Here is a 19,232-nt window from a genome sequence, read left to right as displayed (position 1 = left end):
CTCAAGTATAAAATGCATACTTTAGTACTATAAATTATTTTCAGAATTGTATCAGACTGTAATTACAGTGTTCCTACTTTGGTAAATGATGTTTAAAATCTTGTTAGTACTCATTCTGCAAATATTTTCATTTATATGAAAGTGATAAAACAAACTTACTTGGAAAAAAATCCATTTACAAAAATTCCATGCAGTTTAATGCATCGCTTGGCTTTATCTCAGGGTTTTACAAAATCAAGAAGTTGGTGAACGTGCCAATAGCTGTAATTCTGGGGCCCCTGGCTCATGTCTGGTGAGACTGCACGGCTGTGCATTTCTCTCTGGGAGATATGCATTCTTCCATTTAAATAAATGAAATTAACAGAAATCATTCAACTACTAGTTCTGTTTTTAAAGTTAGGATTGCCAACAAATAATGCCCAAAATGTGTGCTGTACTAGCAAGAGTTAACCTTTAATTTTAGGATACTTCCAACATAAGAATTGTTCTTTCACCCTAACACAGCCTATCATCATACAAACACTAATTTAAGCCAGCAAACCAATCAAAACTCAATAATTTATTCCTAAAAGTGTCAACAGTTCATTACTGTGACTGAGAGACGAGATTTAGAGTTGAACCAAGTCGTAGCTCTGAGAACTAAACGCTGTGGGAACTACGGGCAGGTCTTTCAGTATTCCCAGCCTCGTATCTAATATAATGGGCAGTAGTCCCTACCGCGTGGAGTCGATGTGAGAATTGCCACCTAACTGTGTAAAAGTGCAAACACTAAATGCTTAATACATGATAAGGATAATTACAATGGCTATTTTTAATATTCAAATATTTTCAATATTCTTTATTGCAAAGAAAACAGGATTTGTTGGCTGTTTCACAATCTGCCACAGAACACATTTCTAATTTTCAGTCTGTTTATTTTACTAACAACCACTCAGGGCTTTCTTGGCTGGACTTTAAACCTAAATAGGATGTGCCCTTACCTATCAGCAGCTATAGTATAAGAAATTCAAAGGACCTCAAAGTGTAGTCTTCAAAACTTCAGTGTCAGCGTCACCTGGAAACTTGTAAGAAATGCAAAATCTCGGGCTCCACCAAGAGAATTCCATTCCACATTCAGAAATGTTAGGGGTGAGGTCCAGCAATCTGTGTTTCCCCAAATCCTCCAAGGGAGTGTGGGCATACTCAGTTTGAGAACAGCTCAAAGAAATGTAGCCCTGGGCCAATGCCACTAACCTGTGGCCCTGTGACTGGCCCCCCGGGATGGGGAAAGCTGTGGGAGCCCTGACGGAGGCATCCCCTCACCCCTCACTTTCCTATGCACTAGTAAAGGCAACACAAGAGTCTCCTGCACCCTCCCTCTTGGTCTGGAGCAGAAGGAAGGCAAACGAGGCCAGGTAGCAGGGAAACCTGGTACGGGGGGGTGGGGGGGAACCTCGCCCACCACCACTGATCTGACCATCATTGTGGGCAGAATCATGGCCCCACAGAGACGGAGGTTCCACGCCAGCTCACCCCTAAAATCCCATCTTAACAAAGGTCCAGACAAACACATGTACATAAAAGTTCGTAGCACCACTATTCATTAACAGCCAACAGGTAGAAACACTCCAAATGTCGATCAACTGGTAAACAGATATACAAAATGTGTTTGAAGTCTATATATATATATATATACAATGGAATATTACATGACCATAAAAAGGAATGCAGCACAGATATACGCTACACGATCACCCATGGAAACATGCTAAATGAAAGAAGCCACATAAAAAGGACCATATATTGCATGATTCCATTTATAGAAAACATCCAGAATAGGCAAATCTGTAGAGACAAAGCTTAGTGGTTGCCTAGGATGGGGGGATGCCTAGGCTGTGAGAAGTGACAACTATGGGTTTCTTTCTCGGGGGGAAAAATGGTTTACAATTAGAGTATGGTGATGGTTGCACAACCCAGTGAACGTAGGAAAAGAATTGTATACTTAAATGGGCAAATTGTACAGTATATGAATTATAGCTCAATAAAACTGTTTTTTAAACAAAACAAAACAAGCCCTTGCTTCTGAGGACGACCTCCCCAGAGCAAATCTAACCTTCCCAGCAGCGCTGCCCAGGTCGCTTGTGTAGGCTGTGGGGTAGCAGCGAGCCACTGTGGGGAAGGCCAGGAGGTGGCAGCAAGCACCTAGGATGCAGGCGCCATTCTCGGGGCCGCCTGAGTGCAGGGTCAGGACCTGCAGGACCCTGAAACTGAGTGTCTCCCTCAATTCTGTACCCAGGATGCCTGCTTGCCTCACCCTAGTGCTGCCCTGATTTTGAGGGCAGACATGTCTACAAGTTCAGACATGTCTACAGATTTTATCTTCCTGAAAATATTTTCAAACTACTAATCTGTAGGCTCCCCAGTGCCTACAGATTAAAGTTCAAAGGTGACAAGTCAAGACCTTCCACTTTGGACTTCAATCCTGCCGTGACTCGGGCACAGGCTCGGGAGTCAGCTTAGCTGGAAGGAGGAATTCCCTGCTAGCCGGGACGCTGGAAGCAGGAACTCGCCCCCCCTTGGGCCCCAGGGCCTCCAGGCCCAGGCACTCAGCACTTGGCTCTTCTTAGGGAGCACCAGAGGTTGAGACGATGTCTTTGTATCACCAAAACCCTTATCGCCAGCCTTTGCACCAAGTGTAAGGACTGCCTGTTTATAAACAACCAATGGTTAACTAGGAAAAGCTCAATCAATGCTAAATTACAATAGTTGTCAGGCACCAAGATAGCAAACCAAAGTAAAATTTGGCCACTCACTATGGCTTCCCCAACATCTGCAATGATGTGTCGAGAAGTACAAATACCGGGGGGAAATCTAGTAGCTTCAAACTATGGACAGTCAGATTCCTGGCTTGTAATATTTTATATTGAACCTGGTCTTTATCCACCACAGAAAAGTTATATGGAAAATAAATTAAGAACAAGCTTAAAAAGCCATATGTCTGGCAATCCGAGACCATTTCTTTCTTCCTTATTTTGCCCACTCCCTGTAGACAAAGAGAGAAAAACATCTCCATTTTAGAAGGTAGTTCTCCATTCAATTAAGTTGAAAATCAGCAAGGAAGATACATACTGCAACAAAAATAAGACCAAAAACAAGAATAGGAAAAACAAAACAAAAAACACAGAAACAAGAAAGCACACTTTTTTGGGATGAAGAAAGCAGGGCCATCAAGACACAGGGAGCAACACTGCCACCAAGTGGTGAAAATGTCTCAAGTCACCCTGTGATGTCAAAACCAGTGGTCTCAATGGGGGCAGCAATCAGAATCCTCTAGGGAAGAAAAAAAAGAATTCATACCCAGGCCTCATCCCCAATTGACTCGGTGAGGCACAGAACAGAGGAGAAGGTCCAGCTGTATTTTAAGACTCTTCCCAAGTGACTGGTGAACAGTGAAAATCGAGAACCGGGGATTGAAACAAAAGGTCATGCAGATGTCACTATGATGCTTATATTTTAAGTTTAACTTCCTGACATAAGTTTTATGTATCATTTATTTATTTATAAGCTATTCTACTTATATCATCCATTAAAATTTCATAATGGTATATAAACTCTTGAATATTTGGTTATATACAACACAAATCATAGTCATTCTGCAGTATCTACATTTTTCATAATATAAAACGGTCATTATAAAGACTCAGATTCTGTTCCTTAGTTTTATCATTACTATTTACATCTACTACCTAAGCCAAGAGACTAACCTTATAATAAATTAGGCGTACTGACACAGCGGTACTCACAACGCAAAATTCCTTAGAACTTTAGCCTCATTGGACTATTTGCCTATACAATGAGTTTCAAACTAATAAATCTTATCTATATTAGCTGGGTTTTCCTTTTTTTTTAAACTTTTTTTTTTTTTTAAGACAAGGCACGTAAAGCCTGAATACTTCTATTGTTGGTGAAGTCTGTAAACGCATAGTATAATATGAAATGCTTAAATGAAAGGTATTAGACCAACACTGCTCTTTGGCACACAGAGGTAAATAAGAGGATCTTCCTCCATCCTGTAGTCAAGAGATACCTAAAAAATGATTTAACAAAAAGGAATTATCTTTTGTATGATACTCGTACACTAGGAGGAAAAACTGTGGAGTATTTCTACGAGAAAGTAATAGAGTTGATTTTCCACATTTTTTGCAGGCCTCCATTAAGTCAGAGCCCACAGCTAAGAAACAAACACCACACACTCTGTGCCCTGTGTGCCACCCAAGAGACAAAGTAGCACCGGAAAATAAAATGGGAGGAAAGAGGCCGAGCGCCCTATGTTTGGTTTCATTTGGCACATTATCAAATTTTTCATTATCCCTGTTACGTTTGCTTTTTTTTTCTTTTTCTTTTTTTCACTGCACTTTCCCACCCAGGCACTAACTCTGTTTCTCCAGGCAGCACAAATCTTTTGAAAAAACGTCACTGATGACCCAATTTATTTGAGGTCTGCGACACTTGGGTTACGTGACTTTTGGGGTCATGTACAGTGACGCATGGCAGCAGGGACGTGCACAGAAGGAGACCTATTCCAGGACTGGAAGGTCTGGGCTGGACTTCGCGTGGCCACTTGTTCTCAGCCTGGCTACTCACAGCAGACGGCATCCCTGGGGAGCCTGTCAGAAGTGGAGACCCTCTGACCCACCCAGACCCACTGCATCAGAAACTGACTTTTATCAAATCCCCAGAGCACGCCAAGCACATGGGAGTTTGTGAAGTGCTGTTCCAGACCATGGTCTGGATCGAGGAAACCACTTCATCTACAGGTGTGTCTTTACCGTCAGTGGAGGCCTGGGGTGGGGATGAACAGGGAGGAAGCTCTGAAAACGAGGAAGGTCACGGACATCACTAACCTCTACTCAGAGGAACAATTGTATCTGCCCTCAGCCATGCTCTACAAACGCAGTCTTAAACACACCCAACCTTCAGCAGCTTTGTCCTGTAACAGATTTAACTGAATCCCCATAATACCACCCTCTATAGAGTTTACAGTTTCCGAAGTATGAACCTTCCATATACTCAGCATCTCACAAAGCTTTCACCCCAAGAACCCATTACACAAAGGAGACAGAAGGCATTTTTCTGAGTTTTCTGGGGCAACAGCCAGAAGTGGCTACTGCAAACTTAATACATCACTTAAGCTTTTGCTTTAAGTTTAAACAGCCATGCAGCTTTTAGCATTCTACTTTCTGATCTACCTGTGTTCGTTTTATTACAGAAACATCTGTCTCGCCAAGTCCTCAAGTGCAGATTGGTGATTCCCCTATTGATCGTACAGCTTCTCTTCAATGTAGTGCGCTATACACCTGCCCTACCATGTGACAAGCAGAGACCTACCTACCCTCTGAGGTTGATTGAAAACTATGCCTCCCGGACTTTGTTAGTGGGAATTCCTGTAAGAGACCAATTGGTCTCTGTTAGATTAAAAAAACAAAACAGTTTGGGATTTGGGAATGTGCGCTGGTTCTATACGCTGGTCCAGTAGGCCCATATGAAAGTATGGTGCATATGAAAGTAAATTTCTAAACTGTCCACCTACTTCAGATAAGTGTCTAAAGTATAACATTCACATTCTTGCCACTTAATTATTTCACAAGGACTCTGTATATGGAAAGTCACATAGCCCTGAGTAAATGACAGGCTGATTTTACTTGAGATAGTATTTGCCCAGTCTGATCTCTCCACCTCTATCCACACTGCCTAACTTTGTATTTTCTCCTCTTTTTTGCACGATATTTAGCTGGAGCTGCACACTTTACTAACATCCTTCTCTCCAGGTTTTCGCCCATCTATAAAAATCAGAATCCCCCAAATTACAGAAAATTCCATTTCTCCTTCACTTGTATCCTTATCACTATGCCAACACCTTGGTTTTAAAATTACTGGTGGTTTCTTTTATTAGTATTTTCCCAGTGGAATGAAATGGATGGGACAGTATAAATATCCCTGCCTCACTTTTTCAGTTTGAAGAAAGATTAAAAGGCTTCCTGTCTGTTTAACTGAAGTTTGCACTGCCAGAATATAAAATAGTCACAAGCAGCCATTCTGAAGGCCTGAAACATTTTTAAAACACTGTTAAGGATTCCTTATGTGTATGCCCTGCATTAGTCCACGTCAGAGCTCGTGCTGACCAAGGCCATGGCTGCAGACACTTGGGCTGCCCACAGGTCCAGCCGCTAAGGCAACAGGCCCAGTGTGGGTCCAAGTGGTCCAAGGCCACAGTGGAAGATGCTGGAAGGTCTGCGCCTTAAAGACAGGGAGCAGACAGTGACAGAGGAGGAAGATGGCTGATTTAGGAGAAGAAAATTCACAGATATTAAGAAATCAACCTCCCTCCCTGCACATTCCAATCCCAAAGCTAACACGGAGGGAGGGAGGGCAACTGACTGAAGGCAGTCCATACATTAAAATGCTCGGACACATGTTGGTGCCAGGCCAATAGGGAGCCACATGGACAGAATGAGAACACATGCCCGACACAGGTGCCTATAGTGAACCTCCTTCGGGACGGAGCTCCATAACAGGAAGTACACACGCAGGGCCCCCAGGGCTCACGCTGAGCATCTCTGGCCACCGCGTGTGGTTCTCACTACAGTGTGAGCTTTGGGGCAGGGACCCACGAGCTCCAGTCCTGCCTCTGTTGCCTGCTAGCTCTGTGGTTTGGGGAAAGGGATTCAGGCCACTCCGTGACTCTGTTCACTCACCTGTAAAACAGGTGTAGTAAAAATGCCAACCGTCATTAACTTCACTGGGAATTAAAGGAAGTAATTCATGTAAAACACTTGCCATAAACAAGGGCATAATAAGTGATTATTATTATAATACCAATTCAGTCTTAAATGCTTTTATTCTCTCTTCTCTCTCATACACAGAGTACCTACAACAATAATTTTAAAAATCCAGAAGGCATTTCTTTATTTCAAAAAGGGAGCAGAGAGGCCACGTGCCTATAGAGAAACCGGAGAATGAGGAGACAGTTAAGAAATCACTAACAAATAAGTTTGTAAGAATCTGAGCAATTCATTTGTCGTCCTTGAAAAGTCATAAAGCCTGTGTAGACAGGATGAACCTGATGATAAAGATAACGGATCAGTAAGTGCTCGAGTTTGTTACAAGGAGATAAGTGCGATGGAAAAAACTCAGGATAAGGAGATTAGGAATGTCTGGTGGTAGGAGGGGGAGGGTGCAATTTGAGACAGAGTGGCCAGACAGGCTCCACTGAAAAGGTGATTTTAAGAAACGATCTGAAGCAAGTGAGGCAGTTAGTCACGGGAACATTGGGGAAAGAGCCATCCAGGCAGAAGGCATAGCCTGTGCAAAGGCCTCAGGTCGGAGCATATGTGGTGAGAGTGAGGAGCCCCAGCGGGACTTTGTCAGAGAGGAAAGGTGAGCAACGTATCATGCTAGTCACCTAGTGCTGCCTGGGGTCTCTCAGGACACCTTCCTGCAGGACATGGCGGGAAAACCAACAATCGCTGAACGGTACGGGGCCTGAAGAATCAGAGCTGACCGTGGACTAGGAACGGCAGCAGGAACAGTCTCTTGGGGTCAGCACTTTTATCAATTACTTAAAGACACAGAGGGGTTGGCTCATCAACTTCACACAGCTCTCTACAATGGACCTGGTCACCAGAATCAAGCGTGCAAACCATCCCAAAAGACTGGCCAAACCCGATGCTGTAACACTTCACAGGTATGACTTGTTTGGGAAAAAACTTTTAAAAAGCCCCTTCTTAGGGAAGCTAGAAATCAGGCCAATTTTAAAATGAGAGTTCATGGGCCGAAAGGATAACATAAGTGTCAAGAATGGGAGTTCATTATTTAAAGCAGAAACAGAATATGACGGTGACCCTGCACTAGGCGACCAGCGGCCACTCAGTATAAGGAAGGGGAGCACTGTAAGGGCTGGGGATGGTGGGGACGCAGTGCCAGCGTGGGGTTCCCCAGGGACAGTGTGCTCAGAGGACAGTGTGACCGGAGGGGACACAACAGGAAAACTGTGAGGGAGAAGGGAAGATGTCAATTAGCCTGGAGAAGAGCTTTCAAGGAAACTGCTTCCACCGCCCTCTACCATCTGAAGAACGGGCGCTGGAGCCAGCATTCTATGTGGCTTCAGAAGCCAGAACGGAACCATGGATGGACCGACAGGGCGCAGGACTAGGCTCCACCTAAGATCATCTGAAAACTGAGAACTATTCTAAACGGGACAGGCTGCTTCACGCAGTCATCCAAGGCCTTCCTACGTCCCCGGCCACTGCACCAAGCATTTTACATGCATTCGCATCACACGTGATACACTGAAACACACTAAATACACGATCGCACTTCAGTCCCCACAACAACTCCCTGTGTAGTACAGCTTACCGCCACACGGGCTCACTATTTTTAGACACCAAAACTTCACTTCTGGGTTCTTGCTGTTCTGTTGTTTCAGCCACAAATCACTGCTCAGTTCTCTCTCTTGGGCTTTCCTCTGGTCCATCCCCCACCAACACACACACCCTCCCCCACCCTCCCCCCTACACACCCTCCAACCTGGCGCTGCCAACGACCTGGGAGGAAGAACCCTCTGTAGCAGGTGGGCCTCTCCACCGTGGCAGGGGATGAGTGAGGCAGGGCCATCCCGCTCACGCTGGCAGTGAGGGAAATCAAACCCCTGGCCGCTCAGCGCAGTCGCTCCTCCGAGGGGCTCCGCGAGGCAGGAAGGTGCACAGTGGCAGCTCCACGGCTCCCCCACGACGAGAGGCTCAGGTAAGAGAAGCGTCCAGTTGGGAGCACCAGAGGGCCCTCCACACGTGGGAGGCGATTTTATACTGGAAACATTCGCTTCACTGACTTTCTTTCTAATCTTACAAATTCTGAAACCTTTTTTTTTTGTTGTTTTTAAATGTCAGTGGAAACATCAGTCTCCCTTATCTCAATCAGTATGGCAGGAGGGATAATTAATCCTGTGTCACAGGTAAGAAGTGCAGATAGCTTGTTCCAGTGCCTGGTTCCTAAGGCGAAAAGCTGGGACTTGACTGCAGTCCCTCTGCTACTGATTTCAGGAGAGGACCCAAAAGGAGCGCTAAGGTCCTTCCTACGCCCATCTACAGCCGACCTCAGACCTTCTCATGCTGAAGAGGCCAGCTCTCCACCTTCTTATCAATATGTGAGTGATCCCAGGGCCCCCTCAGGTGGACATTAGGGAACTCCTTTGAGTACCATTTCCATTGGGGAAGATGGACAAACCAAGGGCTCCGTTCTTAGTTCCCTAGAAACCATGGTGTCCAGGGTTCAGGATTCTGAAGGGATCGGCTCAGTGCTCTGACCTCTAGGGCAACAACCCATTATCCCATCTCATTCAGGCCAAACTTGTGCCCAACTATCAGCTAGCCCAGAATAAATACACCAAATAATCCTGTCATTGCAAATATCACAAAGAAGAATGAAACTTGGAATTAAACATCCATCACTTACAATACTCCCAGACTACACCGATGAAAAAGAAAAGCTTCCAAAAAGAGAAGGTGGACACAAATTGTGGCACTTTTCCTCCTTCCCTTTGCTACGGCTTCTACCCACTGTAGTGACACAAAATCACATTCTCTCATGCAGCCCACAATACATTCTACTCGCCCATTTTATGTTGGGGTTCTCCAGAGAAGCAAGCATTTGCCAGCACTGACTAACCTTCTGACTCAGGTCCTCAGACACAGAGTGAGAGACGCCAGCGCCCATCCGGAAACTCACATTTCCCACACGGGAAAAGAGAGGCCGTTGGGTGGGGGCTGCAGAAGTCACCAGCCACTTCCTCAGAGGCCAGAGCCGCTTACCAGGAGCACAGCCCCCCGGGGCTGCACATTTTACAGCCACCACCCTAGCAGACCCTTTTGTATAAGAAGTTTCGAAAGGAGGGAACTGGGTCACACAATCTAGGCGATTGTTTTCTCCAACATGAAAATGAAATCTTTAAAACTAAACTTCTAAATTGGTACAAATTGAAAGAACTCAATTTATTAAGAATTGTTTTTTAAATCTCACTGAGTTTCTAACCCGGCCTTTTCAGCACTGCTTTACCTCGCTCCTGCTGGGGAACAACAGTACAGGGAGCTTAAGACCACTGCTCCCATCTAAATGAAGGTAACCAAAATCATGTTATCACTTGATATCTGACATGTCTTTAGGTTTGTAAAGTACTTTCACATTTATAATTTAAAGCAATTCCATGAGATAGGAAGAGCCAATATGACTATAACTGTATTACGACTGAAGGGACTAAGTATAAGTGAAGTTATACGATGTAGGTCACAAAGCTAGCTGAGCCCAAACCAGGCTCATTTAACTTAGCAGTGGATTCCTTTTTTAAATTAAATGTTAAGGAGAACTCTGGAAAAGGGAAAGAAAGGAAGGGAGAGAGTGAGAGAAGAAACAAGAAAGAAGGGTGGAAGGTGAAGGGAGTGAGGGAGGAGGGGGAGTAAAGGGAGCGGTCCTCCCATATTGCCTCCTCCCCTGCAGTCAGGTGCGTGGAACCTTGTCTGAAGACTCTCGGAGTGGCCTGTACTACTTCCTAAGAGACACACAGAAGTGTGTCAAGGGACGAGAGCGAATCTGCACTACAAGCGACCAGAGGACCTCAAGTAATCGCTGGAGGTCTGCTTTGTTCTTTTAAGGAAAAAAATATTTTTTGATTAAAGAACACTAAGGAAAGTAAACATTTGTTGTTGGAAGTTTATGATAACACTGCAGAAAAGAAAATATTAATTTTAGTCAAAAGAACTGCATTTAATAACTCATGTTTTACAATATAACTCAACACAAGAAGGCCTAAAGACAGACTTCAGCATATTATACATTTCTTTAGGGGAAAAAGAAGGATGAAAGGGCACAAGACAGTCCTCCTGTGTCACCAGACTGAGTGACAGCAACGGACCACACATGGAGCATGACAAATGTAACCCGAGCATTGGGATGGGGGGGGGGGGTAACTCTAAAAGCACACCGTATTAAGGGAGTGTGTAAACCTACACCCAGATTGCAAAGAAGGAAGATAGACAAGCTTGGAAACACAGGGGGAAGCGAACTGGGGGATATGAGGCGGAGCCCCTCAACATTCCCACAGGCAGAATGGTGAGCGATCACAAAAACTCAGTAGAGGCGCTTTTTTAACATGAGCTGTTGCGAGCTGCTGAGTCCTGTTATAAGCTTCTCCGGAATTTGGGAATCCTCCGGAAATAGAGATAGGCCTTGCCATTTAGAGCTTCTTACCCAGGGAGCTTTAAAATCAGGCACTGATTTTCACTTGAAATCCAGCTTCACCTCTTCTTCCACCAAATGTACTTTGGTTACAGGTAAAACTCACGCCAGAATCTAGCAGTTTCATTTCAGGGGTGGGCCTTACCTTCATATCTGCTGGGAGAATCACACGCTTTCTGTGGGGTTGCCACTCGGAGAAATATCTGCTGCCTCCACGAGTGTCTCCGTGTCTTTACAGAGGTCCCAATGGCCTCACCAAGATGGTTGGCTTTGGATTCAAAATCCCTATAATTACAAGATAATTGATTTATGATTGGTGGGGAGATATAAAAATAGGTATTTTAGTTTGACTTTTTTTTAAACAAAGCACTGTATTATAAATTATCTTATCTTTGTATAAAAAACATAATTAGATAATCATGTAAGTTAAATCAAACTCACAGTGAGTCAACATACCTAAAATACTGCTTTCTTACAGGATGCTTTTCACGTAAAGAGTAAGATTACATGCCCTTAATTTATTTGTATTGTAAAAGGTATTAAGATATATGCTCCAGGGATCATTAGCTTCCAATGGGACCTCTCTTGGTGCCATTTAATTAAAGAGGAACCGCCTAAAGGGGGCGCTGTTCCCAGGGCTGTAATTTTCCCTGGTCTGTCAGTGGGAATATTTTCTCAGCATAGGTCTGTGTCTCCGTGGATCACCACAAAAAATTTTAAAAGTTAAATTACACAGAACTATCAAGGCAATAATTACACGGTCACTTGCTGATGACTACTGTCTTAACATTTATATTTTTAAAACTACAAAACAGAGTATATTTATCAATATACATAAATAACATCTAATCATTAATGCTCTTCCTATTCACAGGACAACGTGGCGCAGACCTTATAATTTACATATACCTACAACTAAGCCATCACCTTACAGATCAGCTGTCCAGCCATATGCTCCCTATCCAGAGAACCTAGAGAATGGGTTAAGATTTTTCTTTTAATCTTCTGAAGACAACAGTATATTAATAAACTAAGCCTAGTCAAAATTAGAGAACTGTACGTTAACTGTACGTTTTTATAAATGACAGTGAGAAAAAAGTATAAAAAAGAAGATACAATAGATTTAGCTAAAAATGATTTTTCAAATGACAAAAGAACAACTGATAAATCCCTGTATATCTAACAATAATTCAACACTTCTACACAGGCTTGATATAGCTAAATTAAACCCTACCTTTTTGTGTTCATAAAGTCAGAGGTGTTATTTTCATCTACAGGAGCCAGAAATTTTAGAAAATTTGGCACAGAGGAAGAAGAATGAAGTTTTTTCCGCAGGGCATTACGGTAGGAGATGCTGAGAGTTTGGTTGAAAAAAGAGTTTAGAGTAAAGAAATACAAACACACAAAGTATAAAACATAAGCTTCAAAATGAAAGAAACATTTTAGTCCTAATGCTAAAAAATTAAACCAAGTAAGAAATTAAAAATAGTCTACAAATGAGATTTCACTTTCATTTTTCAGTCAATAAAATTCCATTTCAAATTAATGGAATCAACGAATTAATTTAAAAGTATCAGTCTATTCAGTTCTGCAAGATGAATAAATTCTAGAGATCTGCCATACAACATTGTGCCTATGGGTAACAATACTGTGTTGTACACTTTAAAAATGTGGTAAGAGGGTAGATCTCTTGTTAAGCATTCTTAACCAGAATAAAAGAAAAACAAAACAACAAAAAATTCAGTCCATCTTCCAAAATGACTCCTCCTTTCAAATTGGAAAAATAATTTTCCTAAATTAATGAGGAAGGTTCTCATATGGCACAAACTATAGTGTATATGGTCAAATACGGTTTTGTTAACGTGCATGTACATGTGTGTGTTTGCCCTAGTGTACACTAGGGCAAGGGAATGTGAAACTAAGTATATGAAAAGGACTTGCCATCAAAACTTGTTTTCATAATAATTTTGAGAAAATTAATCAATAGGAAAATTAAGTCAGTTCGAATGATAGACTGAAGATAATAAAACCAAAAACAGACACACACATGCATGTGTACACACACACACACACGTGCGAGCACAGTGGCCCCAGGTTCCCTCCAATCAGCACATCTTCTCTGTGTGAACTTCCCAGGAAGACAAACGACAGTGAACGTGCCATGCGAGTGTGCTCACCTCTTTGGCACAGCATTCCCACTTTGTTCTCCACTCGAGTTATGTTTTAGGTACTTAAAAAAATTTGGTGAGGAGGCGGAGGGGTTAAGACGAGGTGGAGGAGCAGGAGCTGAAGGACCTGAGCAACTTTTAGCCTCGCCAACAGGTGGATGATTCCCACTAAATAGCAATTAGAGAGAAAGCATGGGGGGGGGGGTTAGAGGGAGAGAGGGGGAAACGCTGAAGGGAAACATGGAGGACACAGGAGACCATGGGCGGTGCTGGTGTCTCACTACTTATACAGGGACGGCACAGAGGTAGGGGATTGCTTTCACTTTGCTTCTGCATCCCAGCTCTCATTGGCAAAGGTAGATTTTAGTAAAAAAAAGAGTGTTGTGAAAAGTCATAATTGATCATTTCCCACCTATCTCTATACCCAATGGTACTGTTTCCTCTGTTCCCTTTTTAGGAACTGATAGGGAAAGAAAAATGTTTTAATTAAAACAAAAGCAAAGGGAAACAAAATCCAGAGTTTTTAAAATACATCTCTCTTTAAAATGAACAATAACCTGCCTTGAATGTCACTGTCTCGTTTCCCGTACGTAAATGAGAAGAGTTCACAAGGGGTGCAGAAAGCAAAATACTAGGTAGGCTAGAAAGGGAGAGAGGGAGGGAGGCATTAGAGAAAGGAGGGAGAGAGGGGGACGTTTCCTGGGCCTTCTCAGCACCTATGTCCAGCATCCTCCATTAGGAAGCTTCACGCTTGGGGGAGAAGGGAAATTCACTGTCAGGGATACTCATTTCCCAACACCTCTCCCTCGTATGAAACAGCAGGTTTAGCAAAAGCACTAGGAAATCTCTAGACAGGAGTATTTGCATTACCACGGAAAACGCCAGAAATAGAGGAGTGGGAACACAGTGGAGAGACAGAATACAAGTACATACTGTGTATACAGGGCTTTCGGAAACATGACAAGAACCTCGTAAGGCCTCAAACTATGCTTGTCTCTAAAATGTCGTATTATTAAATACTAGCTTCCGAAGTATGTCCTGCTGGGGGATCACGGCTATCCGCCAAATTCCAAAGAACCAAAACAACTATTTTCAATGGCTGACTGAAAACAAAGCTGAGGGACTCTGTTACATCGTTTGAGGATTGTTAAGGCTGTCACTTCTTCAGCGGAAACATTTCAAACACCCCCATATGGACTCTCCATCAGCCATGTATGACCTCCACTGATACACATGTCCTGTGGCTTCTGTGGTCACCAGGCACAGGAAGGCGGCCACTGTAGGCAGGTGTGACCCTACTTCATGTTTAGGAGGTGAGGGACCGGAAAAGATTTTTAAAGTTATTTTTAAAGATAACTCTATGTCCATTTATGGGGTCAAATGAATTGCCAAGGGGCCCCAGAAGGAACAGAGAGAAAAACTGCTGTTACTATACTGCTTACCTATCTCTAACCAGGAAATTCCAACCGCTCATTAGAGCCCAATCATTAAAATTAGTCAATCTTGTTGGAAGACTCTAGAATTCTCACACTGAAGGAGATCTGAGAAAACGTCTGTTCCAAATATCAGAGAGATTTAAGCACGTTTGCCGGGATCACAACCAGCTCAGGACAGAGCTGGGACCACGACCCAAGGCTGCTGCGGCCCACACAGGCATCCATGCCGCCTCTCACGCTGTGCCTGGTACTGACCATGGCATCTCTGCCCTGCCAAAGCAATGTTCTAGGTTTTCAAGTGAGCAGACTCACCGGCCAGCCCGCTTGCTGTTTTTCCTCAAAGCCAGAAGCTAAAGTTCCAAAGTCAACACAGCTTCTCCCGCTGCTTGAGGGATTATTATCCTTCCTAAAGTCCATTTCTGCTCTGTTTTACCTCTTCCTCACAATACTTGTTACTTGAACAAGGAACGGATATCACTTACATCTCCATGTTTTCAAAGGGGGGAAGGTGGAAAGCACATGTCACTGCTTTAAGTTTTATCTTTATAAGCCAAGAGTAAAACCCGACTCAGATTTCTCTTTAACCCAATAAACATACCTGGGGGGGTGCACATACCTGGTTAGTAACAGGTATGCCCCAGCTATTTACATAACAAGTTTGTATTTTAAACAAATCTTACTTTCGTTCATGAGGCGTCTCTGTGCTCACTGAGTGATACCTCATCAGTTTTCTCTGTGAGACCCCTGGAGACCCCTGAGCAGGTTCCGGAGGTTGCTGGCACTCCACGGGGAAATGACTCAGGGTGTTTGCGCGCCTTCTGAAACCCTGCTGGGGTGAGAGCGGGGCTGGCTCTTCTGCGGAATGGCCCTCCGAGTCACTGGACAGGTCATCTGAGGAGCCGAGGAGCCTGAAGGAGGTCTCCGAGACGGGCAAGGCCTCCTTTTCACACACAGATGGCTCCTGGCAGCAAACAGACAGCAGATCAGACACATCACAGGGAATTGGGGGGATTTACAAATCTCTAAGCGCAGTGGCAGGAAAGTATTTCAATATGTGAGCACGTCTTCTGATTATAATGCTTCTAGATGCCACCAAAGTATATAAGGAAAGAAAGGCCCATTAAATACCTGCTTGTCAGATACAAAAAAACGCTAGTTTGCTGGACAAATGGGAAACTGTCCAAATGAAAGCACAAAGGACATAAGCCATAACATATAACTGTTCTAAGCAAAACCAAAATAGTTCCCTCTCTCTCGAAATCACAAGTCTTTGTTACTGCTTGTAAGAAGTATTAATATAGTGAGTATTGGATAACTTGTTTGCACTGTTTAAATAAATCAAGTTCTTTCTCTCTGCCAAGTGTGTTCATACATGTTACCCATGTTTTAAGGTTCTCTATAAATGTGATTTACTGTTAAGATTTAACTTGGTAATATTGAGAGTTAAAAATTACATCCTATATTATTCTTAGAATATGGAAAATCTCTCTCTGGGCACTCACTGCTGTGATTCAGGGCCAATCACTTAACCTCTTTCTGCACCTCAATTTCCTCATCTGTAAGAGGGTGCAGTGAAAAATTATCTCACTGGGTTTCAGAATTATGCAAGATAATATCACTGAAATTACTTTGTTCAGTGTAAAATGTTATATAGCCATAAGTTATTGCTTTGTTAGGTATTCAATGAACTTACTGAGTGGGTACACAAATATGTTGAGAATTATGACAAGATTTTAATAAGATGCATACTTTTTCAAAGGCGTAAATTACTACCACTCATGTAAACTGATGCTAACGGCACACAGGACTTGGTTGGTAGCCAGTATATGTTTCTCAAATTAAAAAATGTAAAACAAGAGGAAGTGTACCAGCTTGTCCCTACCAAAACTGCTAGAAGGGATAAATAAATCAACGTGAAAAGAGTAAAAGGGAATGAATGCATCTAATGGTAGACTGGAGAATCTGCACAGCTGAGTGCCTTTTAGATGACAGATACTAAGGATTTTAATTTTAAAAAATTAAATTTTTGTTTATTGAGGGAAGAGGTTATACACGCTTAATTTTGTAGGAATTAGAGGAGAAGCTTAATTTCCAACATATTATTAAATTACTTTAAACATAACGGAAATTTTTTATTCTTCAGAACTCTACAGTTTCAAAGATTCTTTTAATTTAAGGATTTAAAAATCTGTCTAAGATTAACAACTCACAGCAAAACAATCTCCACCACACAAACCTGTTCATCTGAATTCTCATTAACATCCCTCTAAATTATGTGAAAGAGCTACTAACCCTTAGCTTAATCTGACACCCGAAAGGGCCACTCGGATATTGAGCTTCTTTGCAATTCCTAGAAAATCAGTTTATTGGAAGAGATCCAACTGCATAAAATGCGTACCTTTACAACAACGTCTCAACCTCAGGATGAGAAAAAGACGTGTAAGTGTACGTAAACACACATACAACACACACAGGTGGCTTCTGAAAAGCTGCATTTCTCTTAGAATTACCCTACACATTCAAATTTATGCCTACATTTGTGTTTTGAAGAATTTTAAAACGAGCAAAACACTTACTAGAAAAGTCACTTGAGTGACATGAATTTCTTCACAGTATGTCGTTATGTGCACTGATCTATCCGAAACGCCTCCTTCCCTGTCCATTTCTACAGGCCCAAGTCCTACACTTTCTTCAAGATCTAATTCAAAAGCCTCACTGCCCCTCTCCCCACGCTTCCTCTGGTTCCACTGGCCAAAGATAATTCCCTGTCCTCTCGCTCCCGTGACGGCTAAGTTACCACCGTCTCTTATTCGCACTCTGAGGGCTCCAACCATACCCCACTTGATGCTGGTGTCCCTTGTGGGCCTGTCATCTCTCTCGTTCCAAACAAGTTCCTATAGGGCAGGGGTTTTGTCTTACTCATGTGTAACAGCAGGTAAACCACAGTGTTTCCAAACTTGAAATGAGGTAGAATTACGAGATAGAATCTAAGCAGTAGGTGGAGAGCGGACAGTGCTCTACTCCACAAGATTTTAACTTAGAAAATTGTATTCAGAAGACCGGTGTCTGGGGCCTCGCTCCCCAACGTGGGTTCATAGAGCAGCAGCCTCAGCATGGCCTTGGAGCTTGTCAGAAAGTCAGCTTTTTGGGTCTCCCTCCAGGCCTACGCACCAAAACCTGCCTTTTAACCAGAACGCCATTAAAGAGGCACTTCAAAGAGGCACCTAAGAACCTGAGAAGCATTCATCCGAGGAAGTGTTTCTTGAACTGTACATTGTAACACATTAGTAGGCAGGCGTATCAATTTAGTGGTCTGCCACGGACATTTTAAAAATAAAACAATAGAAAATACCAGTATGTATCGCATGTTGTTGGCAGTAAGTTGTTTTGTGAAATCTAATTTTAATTTTTTGTGGGTGGATGTGTGAGTGAACCATTTCGCATTGTTAAATGTGTTTCTTACTGTTGGTTATAGCCTTTTTAGGAAAGCAAAGGCCACATGCCCAGGAGGGATCTCGGAGTTCCTGTGGTATAGAGCTGGCGGCCACAAAAATTCCTTCTCTCTCGCATCTGAAGCCCTCTGGTGGCAGAAGGAAAGCTGACCTCCCCAGCACAAAATCGAAATCCTTACTTTGGCCGCTAAAACGTTGAACTGACCAAGTTTAAACATGCTTAAAAGCACTAAATTAAAACAAGGAGAGAAAGGTTTGTTACCAAAGGGAACCACTGGCTTGCTCATTATCGCAAAACTGTGCTCGGTGGCAGATGCAAGGGCTGAAGCTTAGTTGTGATGTTTAATCCTAATCACAGAGCCAGCTGAAGGATAAAGTAAGTTTCAGGAACTTAAGTTGCGTATGTCTCAGCATTCACTAACCCACTTTAGAGATTTTCCTAATTTCAATTATTTTTAATAGTGGAAAGTGTATTTGGGAAAGAAACCCACTGATGGCATTCTGATGAATTAGATCTCAGTGGTCTAAAATTGTGATCTGTTTTTTTTTTTGTTTGTTTGGTTTGTTTATGGAATGGCCCTCTGCTTTGTTATGTAAAACTTTTATGTTATAGTGTGATGCATGACCTCCACCGACACCATGAAGTCTGGAAGCACCAAACTTTTCATGATTGAAGTGATGAGGCTTCTTTTGAACCTTTGATAGGCCTTGTACATGGGGGATGAACAAGACCTATTTTTGCTCGTTTCTCCAGGGTGTCGTATAAAGAAAAACGCGCTTACTTTGCTGGTGTTACTTAATGTGCTAGACATGCAGCTGTCCAGATCCAAACTGGTGGAATGTTCCTGCAGGCCTCTGGCTTTATTACCCTACATAAAGAAAAGGCAGTCAAGTTATGATCCTGGAAGCTT

At 42.9% G+C, this 19,232-nt stretch overlaps 1 protein-coding gene across 5 annotated transcripts in view; it reads right to left on the bottom strand.

Annotated features, from left to right (window-relative positions):
- The window catches only part of TBC1D1 (TBC1 domain family member 1), a 209,343-nt gene that overhangs the window by 64,409 nt on the left and 125,702 nt on the right, over positions 1-19,232 (bottom strand). For 2 of the 5 annotated variants that reach the window (XM_019741932.2, XM_019741935.2), the window contains 5 exons: positions 19,104-19,190; positions 15,550-15,830; positions 13,443-13,601; positions 12,500-12,619; positions 11,411-11,550 (listed from right to left, as the gene is read on the bottom strand). In XM_019741932.2, the coding sequence (XP_019597491.2) occupies positions 11,411-11,550; positions 12,500-12,619; positions 13,443-13,601; positions 15,550-15,830; positions 19,104-19,190 (787 nt within the window). The remainder of the gene's footprint in view (positions 1-11,410; positions 11,551-12,499; positions 12,620-13,442; positions 13,602-15,549; positions 15,831-19,103; positions 19,191-19,232) is intronic. The other 3 variants (XM_019741934.2, XM_074322286.1, XM_074322281.1) reach the window with 2 other exon arrangements.

The sequence above is a fragment of the Rhinolophus sinicus genome, linkage group LG02 (assembly GCF_036562045.2).
Source record: "Rhinolophus sinicus isolate RSC01 linkage group LG02, ASM3656204v1, whole genome shotgun sequence".
Lineage (NCBI taxonomy): Eukaryota > Metazoa > Chordata > Mammalia > Chiroptera > Rhinolophidae > Rhinolophus > Rhinolophus sinicus.
This window is presented reverse-complemented; position numbering and strand designations above follow the sequence as displayed.